The sequence below is a fragment of the Rhodnius prolixus genome, unplaced genomic scaffold (genome assembly GCF_049639745.1).
Source record: "Rhodnius prolixus isolate KJV_2025 unplaced genomic scaffold, Rpr scaffold_14, whole genome shotgun sequence".
Classification (NCBI taxonomy): domain Eukaryota; kingdom Metazoa; phylum Arthropoda; class Insecta; order Hemiptera; family Reduviidae; genus Rhodnius; species Rhodnius prolixus.
Genome location: NW_027411594.1, coordinates 7,711,975 through 7,733,227, shown reverse-complemented (window position 1 = coordinate 7,733,227; position 21,253 = coordinate 7,711,975). Strand labels below are relative to the sequence as shown.

Sequence of the window (21,253 nt, the reverse complement as noted above, 5' to 3'; positions counted from 1 at the left end):
GTGCAGAGTCACCATAATGTTTATCAAGCTTCTCTTTAGTCTCCTGAGGCGTTTTGCCTCTCATAAAGTAGTGTTTAATCAACACACGAAATTCTTTTTCGTCCATTTTTTTGAAAATCACTCGACTTCCTCGATTCAAACGAATGCCAAACACAAAGAAATAGACCGATCTGGCTGAAACTTGGTGTGCGTTCTTCCAAGAGATGCTACTAACTAAACATAACCTCGATACTCGCCAGTGATGCTATCTCTCTGACTTTGCACGGACTTTTCAAACGACCCTCGTACAGTATCGGGGGTGGAAAATTTGAAAACTAGACCAAAAAAAAACATATATATTTTACTTCGTGGGTTTTTTCGAAATTCCGCTTTCCTAAAAAGTTATTAGCGATTGGTGCGTTTTAAATGGATCATCCTGTATATATATATATATCATTATTCATCATTGTTCTTAAATTCTAAAATAGAATAGGAGAGACAGAAGATGCTTCTCGGTCCCCTGTTTCCTGTGAAGTTTCTTATCTTTAACGTAAAAAAGCATGTCCTTCTTTATATCAGAAAGTTTTGGTGGATTCATTGATAAATAAATAAATTATTATTAATATTTAGCTCAGTCTCTAATGAATGAGTAAAAAAATTTTTGGAAAAATCATAATAATATTCTTGCATGTCTTTGTTTGCATCTGATTATTTTACATACAACCATTTAATGTTGCGATTTTTGTTTTTTTGCATGTTAGAAAATATATTTATTTTTACTTGTCAACATTTTTTTTGGAGGATCAAAAACATTTTACGCTCGAAGTATGATTTTTTTTTAGGTTAATCTTCATTCATCAATTTTCAAAAGCTTTCCTTTTTTTCACAAATCATTCATAAAAGTTTCTTTGGACTTTTACGATTTCATTGAAAAAAATTTCTACATAATTGACACAAGCATTCATTACATTTACATGATATTGCATAATATTTTGTACAGTCTAACCTAAAAATTTGTTAATTTTTACTTGTTGCTTTTTTTTTACTTGTTTATTAATTTATTTGAATTATTTATTTAGTTTTTAGTGTAAAAACTGCCAGAGTGGTTTTACTGTTTTCAGAATTATTGTATTTATGTTTCATTTGTGGTTTCACTTTTAGAGATCTAAATCAACGTTGAATTTATATTAACAATTTCGCTTTAATGAGGTTTTTATAAATGAGAAAAGGAAGTTTAAACTTTGTAAAATGTGTTTTAACTTTTCTCTCTCTTTTATTTTTACATGTCCTGTTTACTTTGTCATTGTTATTTACTTTGTTTTTATTGCTTGTTTATTGTTTTACTTTTCACTATTTATTTTTATTTTTTGGAATCGTCTTTTTTTACTAGTGTTTAACGAGTTCTAATTTTCAATTGAATATATTTTTTTTTGCTGAAGAGGGATGTTTGTGAAAATTTTGTAAGATCATATCCATTTTTTCAATTTATTTATGCATTTTTACTAACACTCTTAACTAAGCACTGCATGCATCATGGTGCATGAATTTTGTTCACCATGTCACCTGTTAGTATAGGTTAATTAGAAGTAGTTTATAATTGTAATTTTCAGTTTTTTTTTTGTTTTTTTTTTCAGTCAATTTTTTATGAAATTTCAATTCTTTTAATCTCTTGAAGAGTCTTCAAGCAAAAATAGCTTTTCCATTCTGTTCTTCATGATTACTCTTGCAGTTGGCGATTCTTCTTTTTCCCTGATACACATCCCTGTAGTAAATGATTCGGTCTTACGTACACAGAACCAACATTTTGGTTATAAGCGCCATAAACTTTTCTATGTGTTACTCAATAAACGTTCCTTTAATTATTAGATTTTTTTGTCCATCCGATCTCAGATTTGTTTCGAACTCAGGGGCACTGTCCGCGTAGAGAGTACACATCCTAAAAATACATTATTTCGAGGCCATTACATTTTTTTTGTTGGATAAAGAGAATTGTCTTCTTCGTTGAAGCGCTGGAAAAACAATCCGTTTAATTGTGATTTTGATTTTTTACTTAGCCTGAACGATCTTTTCGGCTTAATATGACACAAATGTCTTGTAAAAGGGAAATAAGAAAAGATTGAATAGGAAAAGTCGAGTTAGGCTGGAAACATAGTGGAGCGGCGGGCAAAGCGGCGATGATAGCGAAGAGCAAAGCGGCGAAATCAAACACAAGTAAACATATGGGACCGCGCATAGTGGAGAGCAAAGCGAAGATAGAGCAACGCTATCTCTAGAGAGTAGAGCGAAGCGTTATGACATGTTTGATTTCTTCGCTCTCATCGCGCTCAATTTGTAAAGGTTATGGATATTGATACATTATTGGTTTAGTTTGTTTAAAGAAACCTCTGTGGGGCCATAGTATTTGTGAAGCTACAATAGTTTTTAATAATTAATAGTTTAAATTAATTAACAATTAGTAGTTAATGGAGAATTCAGGTAATTTTTGCTACATTTAATTTGGTTCTCAATCCCTTAATGCTAACTTTCATCTAAATACTAGGCAAAATTAAATTACATTTTCACTTCCTACTACTTCTGATCAGGACGAATTCTCCAATCCTTCTTCTGTAGCGTCGTACTACTCCAGTTTTTCAGATGAACAACATTAATTTACGACAAATCATGGTGTAGTGATTTAATAAAATTATTGTGTTTTTTTAATTGACTAATTTCTTTTTATCTGTATATATTTCTATTTATTTTGATTTTCTTATCTTAAAGTAACTGCTAGGATTAATGGGGTTACACAGATTTGTATTTAGTAAATAACCTAAATAGTTAATTTTTCTATATTGTGCCTAACTCATGTTATGAGCTGTATTACTCAAAAAAAATAAAATTTGATTTTGATTAATGGTGTTACACTGGGCTAGTATGTAATCAAATGTTGAAATAGACATTCGAAAATACGCATGAAACTTGCCAGGATGCTCCCGAAGTTGTTGGTACAAGTGATGAAATTCACCAAGTTCATTTCTAGACTTATTTATGTCATGTACACTGCAGCTCCTACTACTAAGCTGCTGCAAATACCAAAGTTTCAACGAAGAATTTTCATATAAAAATAGTTCCTCCATCTTGTTTTGTCAAAAGGAGAACGCGACTAAGCTCGTCACTATGTGCATGCGAATCTTTGCTCGCTGCTCGTCGCTCTCTTTGATCTGAAGCAGCTATCATCGCCGCTTTGCCCGCCGCTCCACTATGTTTCCAGCCTTAGACTGACTTTAGTTAAAATAATAATAAAACAAGTAGTCTCATCTGAATAACCTCTTTTTTTCCATTTCACAACCTAAAAACATATGTTAAAATGTTTTAGCAGTTACTCGAAATTGTTTTCTGAGAAATAGAGTTATGACGGTGCCAACTTCCTGCGCCGTTGACTCAAGTTCGTCCATTGTTGAAACGATACTCACTTCCAATCATTTATGTCTTCCTTCCCTTTGAACGTCTCTCTCTTTGCTAACATGGAGTAAAGTGAACAAAATTTATAATAATAATAATGACGAAAGACGATTCCATAATTTTAATGTTTGCTTTTATTTAAGTAGAATAGGTAATTCAAGATAACTTGCAGCAACTCTTGAACTTCTTGAAGTTTTATTGTGCGACCAAAATTTCTCTTCATTGGAGTATCATATATCTTATTTTCATCATATTTGAAATTTCTTATGAACGTGAGGGCGACCTATTTCTTAGAAAAATTTTGTTTTGAACCATTCTTAGCATTAAAATGTATTTAATGATTTTTGAAATTTGAGCAAAATTGGTGTAAAAGGAAGGGTTTCTTAAAAGTTTTGGCAATTTTCTCGGTATATACTTGATGCTTATAAGGCCTGTTAATTTTTTATGGAAATTGGTAATAGATTTCCATGTAGGTCGTTGGACTTCTTTTTCAGTTTTTCCACCCAAGTTTTCTTTGTGAGACACAAGTGCTTGCTAATGACAACTTTTGAATTATTACTGATCGCAGCAGCACAAAGCTATTTTGCAAGTAGCTCTTCCTGAAAGACTCTGATTAGCCAGTAAATCCATCTCCCACTCCTGAGGCTCCATGAACCGCACAGAGCCACCAGGCTATGGCAAACTTCTCTACCCTTTTGTTGTAGAGCATAGAGTTGTCGGCAAAGCTGTATTTGGAGCTAGCTTTTCGCAGAGAAGTGTGGAAAAAAACCGGGCCCACCTTCTTCAGTACCTCGCATAGTCTTTAATATCTGCTAGGCTTTGAGGTGGCCGTAGCTTACCCTTCAGTGGTACTGCAGTGGGCAGTTGTATGCAATGAAGTGGTAGATATTAAGAAGAATGTGCAACAGTAACTGACTAAATTCACACAATAACGCCTTGAAGGATGCAACGAATTCTTCGATAAGATGCAAAGTGTAGAATTGTAATTTGTTTGCTATTGCTAGTCCACAAAAATGAAAATCCAAATAGCTCAAAATACACTTTTTGTTGTACCAATGAAGCAGCAGAATTTGGTCACATAATGATAAATTGAACGCGTTCAAAAATTGGGCAAGTTATTTGAATTGCTGTACCTACATTTTGTACATACATTGAACAAAGAATACATATATATATATATATATATATATATATATATATATATGTTTATTTATAATGCATACATTTTGGGGGTGCTTGCTTTTATGTGTGGTTATGAGAGGGGTCTTTTATTTCTTCTTTTCTTTTTTTTATTTTTACTTACTATTGTCCTTGTTGCACCGCAGTGGTGTTCATATTGTTCGCCGCGCTTACGACATACGTGGGTGCATTGAAAGCTGCATTCTTACTGCACAACGTACTCTTACATACGATCTTGCGAGTGCCGATCGCCTTCTTTGACGTCACACCGTTAGGCAGAGTGCTCAACCGTTTCGCTAAGGATGTGGACATATTGGATAGTGTTCTACCAATAACGCTACGCGGTTGGGCCATGTGCTTTTTTGGGGTAGGTGTGCACCTGTAAATATTATTTGTTAATAGATAAGTGTGTGTACTTGTGTTGGTGGGTTTGTGAGCGTGTTTATGAGAGAGAGGTTTCCTTAGCTATGCTGTTATTTTATAAGGTTATGTTGGTTTAGACAAAATATTGTTTATTACAGAAGTAATGAAATAAATTTATTAAACATTGTTTTGCGCACTCTCGTGAGGATATCCTACACTACGCTTTAACTCCGCCAATTGAGAATTTTGGACTAATTCTGGAATGAACTCGAACGATTAATGAAACTTTTTCACCTGCCTTGGACTTCTGATCTAATTCCTAAAACTTACGGAACACCTTTGTTTCGTTCACTAGTGCGCGTGGTCAAGACACTTTGTTACCTGAATCCTTGATTTAAAAAATCTTATCCGCTACCTGTTTTTAAGGATCACTGCACTATAATCCATCTTGTGCTCCTCTCTTCCAGAGAAAGCCTGAACAGCCTCGTGTGTATTTTCCATCGCCTTCCATTTTGGATTGCTTTAGACTTCACAGTAACCCCTTCTTAGACTATTCGACCTTAGCCTTGAAAATAAGGGCTACTTCTCAAATTAGGGGGCTGCTTCATATCAATATCCATCAGAGATTGCCTTTCACATCTTTTTACCCTTCCATATCGTTTATACTAGTTTTCTGCTAGAAGTTATTCCTCTTTTTTTTTACATTCGGACGTGTCTAAACGTGTCTAAAAATCTAAAACAGTTTCAGATTTGTCTCTCATCGTCAGAATCTGAAATATCAATTTTATATAGATTTCTTTGATTTCCAAACAAGAGTGGTATACAGTTACAAAAAAAAAAAAAGTATTCAGATTTAAATTTAATTAGAACCAGTTTCTGACATGGGAGGGAAAAAATCTAAAGTTAAGTTAAGGGCACACAAAAGCGTTTTAAAAACTTAGCGCTAAAAAATCACTTAGAAAAACTGATAAGGTATGAATGAAAAATTATTTATTTGATATTATGCAAAAAGTATAATATTTTAAAATTCCAGAACTTCCTTATTTTCAGCTACAAATTTTAGTAATAATATGAAATTTATGATTATGTATTATGATCTTTTTGTTTCTATTGATATAAAAATTGAACACAATTTTTTCAAACTATGGTAGTACTTTTGGTGGGGAAATCTTTATTCACTGCAAGATTACAGATCTGTTCGGATCTCTTCGCTAGTTCTAGTGTAAGGATGAAGATCCTGCGATTTTTGGCTAATAAACAGTTTCATGGTGTATTTCCTTGGTTGTTCGACTTGCAAGTTCCCCCATTTTCCTCGTTGAGCTTACTTATTGAACCCTGAGACTTTCATTTTATTTAAAATTGTTACAGATATCATGTTGTAAAATTATTTTAATTTTTGTTTTTCTGTATCAATTCCAAGATGTGTTTAGACAAACTTAAGTACAAATATATATATAAAAAAAAGCACGAATTTTTTAAAAACTGACCATCATGCTATTTTTAATCACTTTTGATTTGTGTTTGGGTAAATTTGTAAGACAATTTCAGGATCATATTTTCAGTATAACGGTCATCTTTCATGCGGGCTTTTACGTTCAGCTATCAAATTTAGACGCACGTTACCCGAGCGTTTAGTGGGGCCCGCAAAGCTAAAAAGATGTATTGTGGTAATGAGTTCGATTCCCGGTCCAGGGCCTTTGATTTTATTTAATGGTCAGTCGCCTCCATACTTACTTTTCACTATTTACATGAATTTGGCAAAAGTGAGTTTGGCCAAGCAGTTGTAGTATAATCAGAGCAAACATTGGAGCTCCAAAATCACAGTAAGCTTTTGATAGGTGCTTAATTTTAGACCGGTTCAAACATGATCATTAAGGCGGACATTTTTTTTTTTAACTCATCAGTTATCAGACTTTTTTTTTTTATTGATGAGTTGTTCGTAAAGGAAGGACGTCACTTCCATTATAATGGCATAGAATTTTTTTGTTTTTAAACAGAAACTTCTTTCTTTAAAGGAAGCATTAAAATAAAATACAAAAATCCTTCCATCCAATGGTTACGTTCACTTAGTTTGTTACATCCTAAATAAATAATAAAGGAAGAGAAACCTCATTAGGAGTGAATTCAGAAGGGCTCAGGCCGCGCAGCGCGGAACTAGCTGCCTTCCTTGGGTTGTTGTTCCTACCGATTATGACATTTCTTAGAACTGCCTCCCTCTCTAACGCGAGAAAATGAACCAGACTAGGTGGGCTCCCGGTGTCCATGTCTTCAAATGATGACTTACTTCTCCAATTGTATTCTGATTATTCTACCAATTTTATTGCTAAAACGACGTATCTTTTTTTTTTTTTACATATAATTTTTATTGCACGGAAATAAAACTAAATTTAGTTTCTAAGACTTTTCTTTGTATTAATCATTTTAATAACTATTGTATAATAAGTTTGTATATAAATTGGTCTAAAATGGTGCTTATGAACTTACTTAAAACATTCGCTTTTCTTTCTTCCGCTAGATACAAGCATTATTTTAAAAAGCTTATAAACACTGTAAGCTGCAAAGCATTTAGTTTCTTTAAAAAAAAAACGAAAGTTAGTTTTACTTTCTGTACAGCACTATTGAAATTTATTATAAATAAGCAATCAAATATTTAAACCGCTCCACTGTAAATACGTACACTGTAACCTGCTTATTAGTTAGTTGATAGCTACTTGGATTTAAAAGGAAAAATAATTAGCATAATCTTTAACACTTTAAATATTTTCACTTTGACCAATTTAAAAGGCCAGTTATTTTGATAATAATATTAATGAGAGAAGTACTTGAAAATATTGGTACTTTACGATTAAATAAAAATCATTAATTAGCAGTTCTTCATCAGATCAGTATTTGCGGTTACTCTCCTTCACTTTTCTTAAATTCCATGTCTTTTACTGAAATAATAATTCCTTACCTTAAATTTTACTGCTAAAATGCTGGTGTAGTTTTTTTTTTTCATACTGATGCTAGCTTCTTTACTACGTAGCGCTGGTTTTTATCTAATACATTTTTAAGTCTTAGTCGCATTTGTAAATGAAGTATCATTATGCCGCAATAGCTTTTTTTTTTTTTTACGAACCGCAGAAGAATTGAAATTGCATCGTTTGAAGCACAGTTAGTTTCGCATATTTTTGATTACAGCTTGTGGTAAGATCCGTTTGAATTGCATCGTGCTTGGCTTGATTTAAAACAACTACTTTAGTGGCATTACTAGGCGATTTTATTCTTATTCTTAGATTATGAATCGGATGATCACTTGACGGAAAGAATTGCACTTTAGGCTACAATTCGAAACATTCAATAGCACATATCGTTTGATAATTTATTATTCTTTAGAACCTTTGATGATAGTGGCTTTTAGACGCTTTATAATTTAATCATTTTTTTTTTTTACTTTTTAATACCTGATCTTTTAGGCAAAAAGAGAAAACATAATAAGGGTAACATAATTATGATTACTTAGTCAAAAATATTGGCAGATTACTAATCGATTGTAAATAAAACAAAACAAAAAAAGTCGCAGAAAAAAATCCAACACTTGTCGATTAGAGCTTATCGATACTGATCTGATGAATTCAAAAAAGATAACACGGCAGCTTATCCAGTAACCTGTCACATTAAACCTCTGTCGGATTTATGCCTGGATAAATCTAAAATTACATTTAATTAGTTCTATTTCTTGTTTTCGGTTAACCTAATCCAAGAATAAGTTTTTAAAATGTTAGTAATAATTAACTAATATGTAAAAAATAACTATTTTTTTTCGATTAATCTCAATTCATTTCAGTGAGAGGTAGGTACCAGATATGTTTTTATTTATTTTTTTAATGGATTCGGTTTTTTACTTAAGCATGTTTACATTTTTTCCCTTTTATTGTCTCAGTGATAGTACTTGATTGATTTCAAAAGCTATTTTTTCATTTTGTGCAAATTACTGCAGGGATAGCTTGGCATAAAATGTTCTGATTACTTATTTCGTGTATAAAACAGATCGTTCTGTGAGTTGTTAATATTTGATGAAGGATTTGATTGGTAATTTTGCATTTGTTTTGAATACTTTTCATCTGTTGGAGGTTGGTTCCACTTCACTTAGCGCATTACTATAAGTACGTCTTTGTATAAATACCTTTTATATTTTATATTTCTAAATAAAAAGTTTATACTGCCTGAGTAGTTGCGAGGAAAAAAATAGGAAAATCAGTTTAAAAATGCAGAAAGCAAATTGAAGTGTTTTTACTTTCTCGTAATATTGCTAATTTTCAATAGTGGGTTTTCAGAGGAAATTCATTCAGGTTTTGAGGTCTTCTAAGCAATCCGGAAAAGAGTCGTGTTTGTATATCTCAAATGGAAATCAGTACAAAGTTAAAATTATGTTGTTTTATATGCTATCAAAAGACGCGAAATTATTGCACTGTTTTACCACCTATCTAATATTAGTGAGGATTAAATCTATTGATGAAACTCGCGAATTTGAAGGAAAGCGCAAGGATTCAATTGAAGTAGTTTTAAGACCGTGATTTTCCGTTCTCGGAACTTTACAGTGTCCACCTAAGGAGCAGCTAGCGCATGATTTTGAGTTCGTAACCTAACAAAAAATAAGCTGCCTCTTGTATAAATTAAGTTTGTAAATCTCTGTTTTATAGACTGAGAGGATGAACATAAACAAAAATGTTTCGTTTTGGACTTTAATTGCAGGAAGCTTTGAACTGAAAAAGCAACTTATATGTATACATAAATTTCTCAAATTAGTCAACCATCAGGAGAAAGATAATTTGAAGTTTATAGAATACCTTCAGAATTGTGGAAAAAGAAAGTAGTCTGCATCTTTCGGCTTCTGATTTTCTCTTTTAAAACATTTGCTGGAAAAACATAAATCTATGTAGAAATCCCCACACGTGGGCAGAGATGTTGGGTAACAAAAACTCTGCGGATACTTAAAGCCGCCCGGAATAGATGGTGGCGTGGTTTGGATGGGACTTATAAGATCTTCTCATTTGGTGCGTATTTCTGTTGAAGGATGTGCTAGTGATGTGGGACCTACTCCCAACTCCTAACGACCTCAGCCGTTGGTAGTGTTCGACTATTGAGGGTCAAAGCGGTCTGGAATCACCGATGTTATCGCGTGGAAATAATATACATGTGCCTACCTCTCAAGAAATTAATCTTTTCTCTTTTTCTTGGCTAATCTCTTATTGTAACTTGTAATCGCCATTGTTTTCCTTGCTGTGGCCAGGTATTGCCATCTTCTTCTCTGACCTAGCGCCTCGTTTGGGCTGCTGGCTAGCAGCATGCTCGCTACATAATTCGCTTCTTCGTGGCATTTTGCGTGCACCGCTCACATTCACCGATGTTACCCCTTCTGGTCGTATACTATCCAGGTTTGCTAAGGGTGTTGACACTTTGGACTCTACTCTGCCAATGGTCATCTCCGATGCTGTTTACTGTGGATTTGACGTATGCTTTTTTTTTTTCTTTTTTAAATTTCTCAATACACTTTTTCATTTTTCTTAAACCTAATGTATGAAGTGGACACTAGTGCGCAAGCGTTAACATAATTAAAATACAGTTAATGTAGACGTTAGTTTTAACTTATAATAACAAGAATGCTATTTTTTGGGGATGTTCACTGCACTGCTACCAAAAGGAGGTCCAAGTTGTGGGGATAGCTGCGTAAGCACCGCATCTGGTCAATCCCCTGAGAAATACTTGGGAATTCTAGGAAGGAGAATATTTCCTCATCATTAAGCCATGGAGTCTCCAGAATCTGAAGTGACTTTTACTTCGAAACCCTGAGCTGGTGCTTCCCTGATTTGCTTTGGTGAAGTAAAATCGTTAGCATAATTATACTGCTGTTTATCGGAGGCCTTTTGACTTCCTACATCTTAATCTTCTCCATTCAAGAACATCCAGTCTCAAATTAGTCGTAGCTATATAATCCAAGGCATAAACATTGTGGTGCGTTTGGCATCCCACGCTATTATCCAACGGATAAACTTTAGATACTTTCATTGGCGTTTGGATAATGCCAAATCTTCCGAAACCATGTATCGTGATTGACCTTGTGGAATACTTTCCATGGCCTACCTTTCAGAATCCACGATTCATCCAAGTTGGAGAGGACTCTCATTGCTTCGCTCTTTCTCAATAAGACATTCAGTAGTTTCGTTGAGAAAACTCTTTATGGAGTTCCCATCACGGATATCCTTTCAAACTACGGCTTACATAGTTTCTGTTTCTCTTTTCTGTTCTTTAGAAATCCAAAATGTGGTCGATCTTTTCAAAATGCAGCAGGTTCTTAAGTCGGACTCGTCTTCATAGACTGAGGACTGTTTTCATAGTAGTAATAAAAACAGTATTTACCAATAAAAATAATAAAAACAAACAAATATCTCCATTCTCCTGTCTACTCTCCATAATGGAGCGTGTATTCACAACAAAATACTTACTCTGCTTTTAAACCAAACGTCTACAAGGAAACCCAAAGAAGTGTTCAAGTTGATTGAATTTACCTAGTTATTGAGTATTTATGGTGTTTTGGTCTGCGGAGGGAGTTACCTATGAACAGTATGCTAAATACAAGTTCTCTTGTGAATATAATCTTAGCAAACATAAGGGAATTCCGCCATATTTTAACAAAGATATGTTTCCTGTACTGGAAACTGACATCTTTGAGATCTCTCTTATGTTACTTAGTATGGTGAATTTGAGCGGCAACTGGCCAACTGTGCTGGCATTTGTGTTTTTTGTAAATTTGGGAGAACATCTATGTGTCTAGCTTGGTTCTGCTTTCTGTTAAGATGTAACTTTTGTTGCTTCGAATGACTTCTCTGAAGTACTCTTTCAGGTTTCATTTTAAATTTTGGGATTTTAAATTTTGAATTTGTGTGTCGAAGTCTTCTTAAGAAAAGTCACTCTTTAAGGTATTCTTTGTGAATAGTTCCAACTTGGCCAATCTTCCAACCTGAGGAACTTTCTACCTTAGATTTACAGCTGTCTGAAACAATGATGATCTTTCTACTGCCATAGACATAGATGATCAGGGAGTAAGCTGACACTGTGAATATTCTTAAGAGTCATTTAGGCTCTAGGTGAACAGTTATGCTGTTATCTTTTAAGACGAACTATTTCCTCTTGTCTTTTGTGATATATCGCGTCAAACTCAATTTTAACGCTCTAGACTTCAATCAATACTGATTTCTTGGCAAAAGAAGGATTTCTGACTCTTGGCAGCTCCATCATTCACCCATCCACTTGTCTCCGGTGCCAGTTTCAGGCAACCCAGTATAGGATATGATTGGCATACTTGTAACAACCTCATTTCAGGAAGTTGTCGCTTCAGGTTCTCTCAGGTATGGCAAGTGTTAGCCACGACTTATCCTAAGACCCAACTAATGTGCCTGATCATTTCCAAGTCCTTCCTTGCTCTCAAGAAACATAAATTCCAGCCACAATGCAATCTCTTATTTTTCTATCAGTTAAAATGTTAGAGTCACGTAAAAAGAAAAAATGGCTTTCTTTAATCTGTAGAGAATACCTTCTTAAACACGGTAATCAATTGAACTCCATTTATAAAGTTTCACTTGCTCTTGTTAAATATTTCTCTATCAGATTTTCCTTTGCTTTTGGGATCTTTTTTTCGTTTGTGCCAAAATTTTCTTCCAGTTACGGATTTTTGTTTTATTTAGCTGGATTGTAGATACTTTAGTTTTTTCCAGCGCTGAGAGAAAATTATGACTTTTCACAGAGATAGGGTGAGTCAAAGAAAGAGTTTTCCTAAAACATAAAATTAAATTAATTAAGTTATTGGAAATAATCGTAGATGTAGTCTCCTAGTTATGATGCAGTAACCCATTTCTCAACGAGTAGTTCGATTCCATTTCTTTTTTTCGATTACAGTTTAGACATTTCTGTACTACACCCGTGGCTTCCCCTAAATTGTGGCATCGTGGTGGCTTGGAAGCAAATGAGTTCTTGATGGGTTAGTTGACAATCTAGATTCATTTTTCCAAAAGTCAGCTGCTGCCGAAGCTGTGCACACAAGTTACGCTGAGGTGGGAATCAATGATTTTTACAGTAATGGACAATTTTTTTTGCAGTAATTCATAACGGGTGGAAAAAAGATGACCGTCGGGAATAGAGTCGATGTTCAATAAGTAACCAAGTCTTGAATCTGAAATCAGACTTCTTAGTTACTTCCATTGAACTGAATCCGCTAGAATAGTTCATCTCTGTAGTAACTAAGCTGCTAACCGGCGATTACATGCGTACTGACGCTGGTATGACGTGTCTAGGCGTTGCCCAACAATCGGAATCTGCCCTTGAACCTTGCACCCTCTTAAGACTCCGGAATAGATTAGGTTAGATTAGACTAGGTGCGGCCTCAAGGCCTCCGCCACTGCGACCTCTATTGTGGCTTCCCAACTTCTGAAGCTCCCCCTCCAGACCCGTTCTTTAGATCAGACTTAATTCCGGAGAGTGACTCTTGTGTAAAGCTCATCAGGCCTTGGTTTTTCCTTCCCCCCGAGGAAGTAACATCCTTAGCCCAGACAAGCCCCTCACACTGACCACAACACGTGCAGAGTGCCGTTTCCTCCTCCTCTCCCTGACAGAACCTACAAAGACTGTGCCATCTGCTAGGCCCATACGGTTTTCTGAGCCTGCAGTGGCCTGGTTAATAGGCCTACAATTATCCTTATAGCCCCACGGCCTTGACGGTGAGACTCCGGATGTTCATGCGTAATTTTATCCAAAGAGTATTGATAGTTGTTTTTTTTTCGGCTCTCTAATCCAATTTCATGTTATTGATTTGTTTGTATTTAAATTGGGGAAACTGAGTTTTCTCTTTGATTGCTTCACTGCTGTATAAATTATCCCCAAACGGAACAATTCCATGGATGAAACGCTCAACCCAGTTTTATTTTCAAATTTAGGCCGCTGTTTAGCGCTGGTGTCAATTCGTGTGGGATTGCCAGACTCCTACAGGTTAGTGTATCCGAAGATCTCTAATTGTGACTTTCAATTCATGCTGGAGTCACTACTCTTTAGGATCTTTGTTACCCGCGTTGAGCAGCGCAGATCATTCAGTAAATATTCCCCTATTACTTCATTACTTCCCTGATTGCTTCGGTTTCCCTTTTACTAACACTTCCGCAATCATATTATAAAATAAATTTAAACTTGGAAGACTTTTTTTGACTCACCCTGTTATCAGGAATAGTTGCAAATATCTTAACTATAAATTCAATTTTCAAGTTAATTGTTAATATTAATGGATTTCAGAAGACAGATATTTAATTTAATCATTTTTTCTGCCAATTTTGATTTTATTAATCTTATTTATTTATTTTAAAAAAAGTAATTTAGTTGATTCCCAATTTCTCTCACCTTAATGCCAGGTATATTTGTCTACATATCGGATGCTGTGCCATTGATAGCTAGTCTGTCAGCCGCTTTCAAATTCCACAACATGTTGCTGGCGGGAATCCTGAGAGCTCCCTTATCCTTCACCGATACAACACCCTTAGGGCGCATCCTGGCCCGTTTCTCCAAGGATACCGATGTACTGGACAATGTGTTGCCAAAGGGCTTCTCAGATATTTTCTATTATATTTTCGATGTACGTCAATTAAAAAAACAAACAAAACCTAAATTAATAAATTCCTAAGAAACACAAATGAATAAAAAGAAACGGTAATTAAGAAAGATCTTTATTTATTGTTTTCTTGATTATAACTATTTATTTTTATTTATTTTTTTGTGATTTATTTCTTAAAATTGGTAAATATGAATTTATTATTTTTAGTTTTTTAATAAGCTTTTAAGCGACTGCTAAATTTTATTTTCTAAACCTTTTATTATTTCTCAGGTGAAATATTGCGGATTATTTTAATTTTCGTTATGTTTGCATTCTGTTGAAATAATCCGCATTTTCATTGTTAATGGACATGGATTGCCACAGATTTGACGTGCTGTTAAACATTTGCTATCAAAGCAAAACTAGGCCTGATGTCATCTTGTTAGTGCGTGATGATCCAGCTGTTGAATGAATTCTTGATGTTCCCTGAAATACTCCTTTTGCAGCCAAAAATAAATCTTTTTTTTTTTTTTTGGAAGGGGGAGAATAAGAAAGAATATCTGAAGAATCAAAAATAAAAATAAACTCTCAATTTTGTATTTCTTCCAGGTAACGTTGTCGGTTATCGGAATTTACCTATCGTCCTTGAATTTACCTGCGCAATCGGTTTCTCTAAATGCAAAAATAAGGATGAAAAAAAAAGGAAAATATTTGCATCATCTTTTTGTCTTCTGCAACGAAGAAGTTTACAGTTTCATTTCATTTAGTGTTACGGAGTTATGTTTCAAGGAATATATTTAGGCCAGCATACGAGTTATTTGACAAACTAAGGATTCAAGATTGGCGAGGAATCGGTCCAGAAATAAAAACAACAACAACTCCGTCTTTTTGCAGAAACAGTTTATGTAACTCAACTGCAACCCGCATAGCCACGCCCCTGAAGAAGACAAGTATATCTGTCGAAACGTTGGCCAAAAAAGACGAGTTGTTGTTTTCCATTTGTGGACCGATTCCTTGCCAATCTTGAATCCTTAGTTTAATAATTTACGGTCACGAAGCCCCTATATATTCTTATTTGACAAAGATATTTTATTGTATAAACTTTTTTTGTATTCCTTTAATGGACGTAAAATATATTATTGAACTACATAATCGATTTAAAAAAAAAAAAAAAAATGTATAAAATTTTGTGCGTCTGTAGCTATGGATGAAAATCATTGTAAACGTTTGTCTTCCAAGTTTCCTGCAAGAACCGGCAGTGGAGGTTCGAAGCTTTGAAAGCTTTTTGAGGTTACGTGATGGATACCTTCCAAAATTCTTTAACCATGAAGATGTGGTGAACTTCTGTATCACAGAGAAATGACGCATATATCAAACCCAATTAGCTTTGAGGAACGGCTTTATGCGACTGTTACGATTTTTAGCCACCAGCAAAAAAAAAAAAAGACCTAACACAAGCAGCCCTCACCAGTACATTTTCTTGTGGAGACTTAGAAGGTGGCGCAACTATTCCCGAAGGCAAACCAACCATCCTCTTTCCACGCAATAGATCGTGGGGGACTCAACCCATCATCATTGCAATACCTCGACCACCACGAAATATTTCCTCAACTCGCCTCTCCAGTACACAGTACAGCACTCGCATTTTCAATATTGAAGAACACCATACAGCATGTGATAGTTATATATTCAGAAATTAACCAGCTTCGTAGCCGCCATCATGAAACAACTTCACGAAATCTTTGCATAAAATTTAGGATGAAGTTATAGAGAGTTGCACTATTACAATTGTCACATTTCTCATCAAACTTTTTTTTTGTAGAAGAAGATTAGAACTTTTATAGTGCCAATAATAGAAAGAGTTGTTTACATGAAGCATCTCCGGGGTAACAACTTGGGTGGAAGAACTATGGAGGTGATTTTGATTTATTCCCTGAAAGTGGTAATTTTACAGGAGGTTATCGCAACATTCCGGGAAGAAAACAAGAAGGCAGTAGATCGTCAAGTATGTTCCCGTGGGATTACTATAGTTTTACCAAAAGCTCTCTTATTAGGGTTGCGCTTTACTAGGCTCTCAGCTAACTACTGGATCTTCTTTCACAGGATCTACACCCTGTGAATACTTTAAAATTCATTAATTTTGGAAATCAAATCAATTTCTAATAATTTTACTTTTAAGATTCAAATAAGACGCTTTTGATTTGTTTTCTTTCTTTGTAATTTAACAGGTCGTTGCAACTCTGGTGGTGATAAGTTATACCACTCCGATATTTATTGCCGTCATCATTCCCATTGGTGTTGTCTACTATTTTATACAGGTATATACCTAATTTATTTATTACTGTATATAATTAATTTTCTAAGCTTATATTTTGAAATACAAATGCAATGAAAAAAAGCCTCAAGACCAGCTGGATCGTTTTATTTGCTTTTTTTAAATTGTTGTACAGAGGTACTACGTAGCCACATCTAGACAGCTGAAGCGTTTGGAGTCTGTAACCAGGTCGCCAATTTATTCACATTTTGGAGAGAGTGTTACAGGTGATTTTATTTAACATTTGGAGGGGGGAGCAAAAAGCAAAAAAAAAAAGGTGTAAAACCCACATGACTTTCTGTTAGTGCTATTCTCAAGGTTCGAACTCAGTAATATTCCCCCAAACTCCCCTTATTTGACCCATATTAACACTCACCAACGTTATAGTTTGTAAAACTGCACATTACATTGAACTGTAACTTATTAGGGGAGCCTACCCCCAATCCTTCTCCAAGAATTGATTTACAATTATATTTTCTAGAAAAAACAATGAATTTAAGTGTTTATACTATATTTAGATAAATAATTTTATCTTTTAGGATCAATGACCATTCGTGCCTACAATGTGCAGTCCAGGTTTGTGAAAGAATCAGAACAGAAAGTAGATTACAACCAGGTGTGTACCTACCCGAGCATCATTGCCAACAGGTTAGTTTTTTTATTCTTTATTGTTAATTTTTTTTTAAACCGTGGCTGTTTTGAATAGAATAAGTTTTCTCCAAATATTTATTATTACAGGCCATATAAAAAATGGGATACTTTTTTTTTGTTTCCAGATGGCTAGCTGTACGTTTAGAGATGGTCGGCAATTTGATTATATTCTTCTCAGCTCTATTCTCAGTAATCGGCAGGAATAGGATGAATGCAGGTCTAGTTGGTCTGTCCGTCAGTTATGCTCTACAGGTATGATTGATAATGTAATAGTTTTGATGTCTTTCATCGTTATATATTTTTCTGCGGCTTGGTGCAAGAAGTGCCAATGTCAGATTTTGGTAAAAGTGAGTAAAAAAAATCTGTTTTGATATATTAACCATCAGAATTTTTCTTGCAAGGAGTGCCGAAGTCAATTTCAAAGTAGTAACTGAGTTACTAAAACTTACTAGTGCCAATATCAAAATTTAGCGTCAATATTTCCTCCCCCTCCAGGTAAACCAAAGAGGACGTACCCTCGTAATCCTTTTTTTGACATTGGCACTTCTTGCACCAAGCCACAGATATAACATATTAGTATCCTTCTTGGAGTATACGCATCCATCTAAACGCTCTGCCAGCCTCCGGAGTAGTGTTCTCTGGTTGCCAGGGTCAATCATCGGGCAAAATAAGTTCTCCTTAAGTTTATTATATTTATAATTTTATTCATTTGCAGATTACCCAAACGTTGAACTGGTTGGTTAGAATGACCGCAGAAGTGGAAACCAATATTGTGGCTGTGGAGAGGATCAAGGAATATGGGGAAACTCCGCAGGTATGATTTTTCCATCTGTTTTAGCTATAATTTTATATTATATTTATTTATAACTTAAAGTAAGCTGTTTCTGTGTAACTACTTCTTCTGCTCAACAGCTGATATACTTTCTTTTTCTTTTTTTTTTTTTGATGCAGCTAGAAGATTGCGTACATCATGTCCAATCACCATCTATCGGGCTCCCTTTAAATTGGCCCAAATTTGGCAGATGGTATCCCCCAAACTAGACCCTTAAAAATCTAGCCTATCCCAAACCACAGACAAGAAAACATTTGGGCAAACAAAGAATAGCAGTTACCCCATCCTTCCTTCCAGTTTACTACAGAAGGAATCTTAACCACTAACCTCAAAGCGCCATTACAAAGTCTCTTTGCAAACCTTCTGATATTCTCTTAATATAAATAACTTTTTCTGTGGCATCTACCGTGCTCTTAATTGCTTACAGGAAGCCGCTTGGGAAATCACTCCAAACGTTGTTAACGAGAGTTGGCCAGAGAAAGGAAACGTTGAATTCAAAAAGTTACAGATTAGATATCGAGAAGGTCTGGAACTAGTTCTGAAGGGAATAACCTTCGAAATAGATGGTGGAGAAAAGGTAGGTTATCATTATTATTAATAATAATACATTATCCCTGATATTATTACTAGGATAACATTATATTCAATTAACAGTAATATCATAGGGGAAAAAAATGAATCAGGTAGCTTATGTGTGACAAAGAGGTTCATATAAACAAAGTATAAATGTCGAATGTTTTTAGAAGAAGCAGTTATTTAATTTTTTTTTATTAATAAAGTAAGAGAAGAAAATATAAATTTTGATATTATAACTGCCCGGTAGGACAGTTGCGTATGCGTATAAGGGTTGATCGTCAAAAAGTGTCCGAAAAAGTGTAACGTTGAAAAACACTCAACTTTGACAATTTTTTTCTTTTTTTCTATAAAAGCTAAAATCCCTTAAGGTACAAAAATCTCTTTAACAAAAACTTACAGCTTAAAATGTTAAGTATAAGGGTTGATTAAACTACCTTTTTGCGTTTTACGAAAATCTGTCCAGTAGGAAACGAGATATTTAGAGTTACACTTTGGTTTCGTTTGAAACAGTAAAATCTTTAACTTCAAATATCTGGAAAACTACTCGATAGATTTTGTTTATATTTCATCTGAAAATGGAGACTACTTTTGTCTATAATTGTATAAGATTTCGTCAAAATCTGTCGAGTAGGAAACGAGATATTTAGAGGTAAATTTTGGTTTCGTTTAAAAACAGTGAAATCTTTAACTTCAAATCTCTCGAAAACTACTCGATAGATTTTGTTTATATTTCATCTGAATATGGAGACTACTTTTGTCTATAATTGTATAAGATTTCGTCAAAATCTGTCGAGTAGGAAACGAGATATTTAGAGGTAAATTTTGGTTTCGTTTAAAAACAGTGAAATCTTTAACTTCAAATCTCTCGAAAACTACTCGATAGATTTTGTTTATATTTCATCTGAATATGGAGACTACTTTTGTCTATAATTGTATAAGATTTCGTCAAAATCTGTCCAGTAGGAAACGAGATATTTAGAGTTAATGATTTCTCTTTTTCAAACGAAACCAAAATTTAACTTTAAATATCTCGTTTTCTACTAGACAGATTTTCGTAAAACGCAAAAAGGTAGTTTAATCAACCCTTATACATAACATTTTAAGCTGTAAGTTTTTGTTAAGGAGATTTTATTATTATAATTACTGGTATTATTATTATTGTTATCATCAAATGATATCTTTGGAAGTGAACTTATTTTAAAAATTTAATGAAAAGACAAAAAAAAAAGCTAAAATCTTTTTCCCCCTGCACTGTTTACATTACACACTCTTAAACTAAGAGCTTACCAGGGTTTTTTATTTAATTGTTATTTCATTATATTTAATTGTTATTTCATTATATTTAATTGTTTTGAATTTTTTTTTTTTTAATTATTTATTTTATTATTGAAATAAAGTGCATCCTATATTCATATCTATCTGCCCTCATTTCAGGTTGGTATCGTTGGTAGAACCGGTGCTGGTAAATCGTCGCTAACACTGGGACTGTTCAGAATCGTGGAAGCTGCTGGCGGAAGTATTTACATTGATGGTACAGACATTTCCACTTTGGGACTGCATGCGCTCAGATCAAGAATAACTATTATACCTCAGGTAGTTGTTTGTATAGTAATTGGGTCCTATATATTTAACCACTCTATCTTGCTTTGATAGAGGTAATTCGGTTTGGTACTTAGAGATTCAAATTATGTGATCGGAAAATACGACTTTACTGATTCGATTTTTCAGTTGCCTCGAAAATTGCCCATATAATCGACTTTTAATCAGACTTCTTAAACTCATTGCACATATAAAGAGATCTCCTTCACCAAAAGAACTCCAAAACTACTTCAGTTGAAAATTTTCGGGTAAAAATTAATTTAGTGAGGTTCCGGGAAAGGAACCACTTCAGTCTTGCCAAAATTTAAAGATTGAAATTATTTTCATGAAAACTGACTTTTACGGAAGCTTTTTCCAAATTTTAAGCCACAATTTTAAGTTTAAAACTAAAACAGACTAGTCATGGGAGCATTTCCACCAGATTTAGTTTATGATTATTAAAAATACTGTTGCTTGTTTTTTTTTTTTTTTAGGACCCTGTATTATTCTCTGGAACCTTGCGTATCAATTTGGATCCATTTGAGAAATACTCTGATGATCAGATATGGCGTTCGTTGGAGTTGGCCCATCTAAAGGCATACGTCAAAACATTGCCAGCAGGACTTCAACATCAGGTTTGTGTTTTTAAGTAGACTGGATTTGTGTTTTAACATGGTCTAACATGTTATCCTACCCCCAGTCTTCAAGGAATCAAATGCTACTGGGA

General features: G+C 34.3%; 1 protein-coding gene across 9 annotated transcripts in view; it reads left to right on the top strand.

The window, feature by feature from the left end:
• MRP (Multidrug-Resistance like Protein 1) overlaps positions 1 to 21,253 on the top strand; it is a 65,562-nt gene that overhangs the window by 43,052 nt on the left and 1,257 nt on the right. For 4 of the 9 annotated variants that reach the window (XM_074123749.1, XM_074123747.1, XM_074123752.1 and 1 more), the window contains 9 exons: positions 4,746 to 4,966; positions 16,804 to 16,893; positions 17,026 to 17,116; positions 17,429 to 17,537; positions 17,666 to 17,792; positions 18,256 to 18,354; positions 18,800 to 18,949; positions 20,383 to 20,541; positions 21,021 to 21,161. In XM_074123749.1, the coding sequence (XP_073979850.1) occupies positions 4,746 to 4,966; positions 16,804 to 16,893; positions 17,026 to 17,116; positions 17,429 to 17,537; positions 17,666 to 17,792; positions 18,256 to 18,354; positions 18,800 to 18,949; positions 20,383 to 20,541; positions 21,021 to 21,161 (1,187 nt within the window). Of the gene's footprint in view, positions 1 to 4,745; positions 4,967 to 10,234; positions 10,456 to 14,396; positions 14,618 to 16,803; positions 16,894 to 17,025; positions 17,117 to 17,428; positions 17,538 to 17,665; positions 17,793 to 18,255; positions 18,355 to 18,799; positions 18,950 to 20,382; positions 20,542 to 21,020; positions 21,162 to 21,253 lie in introns of all 9 variants that reach the window. The other 5 variants (XM_074123750.1, XM_074123756.1, XM_074123751.1 and 2 more) reach the window with 3 other exon arrangements.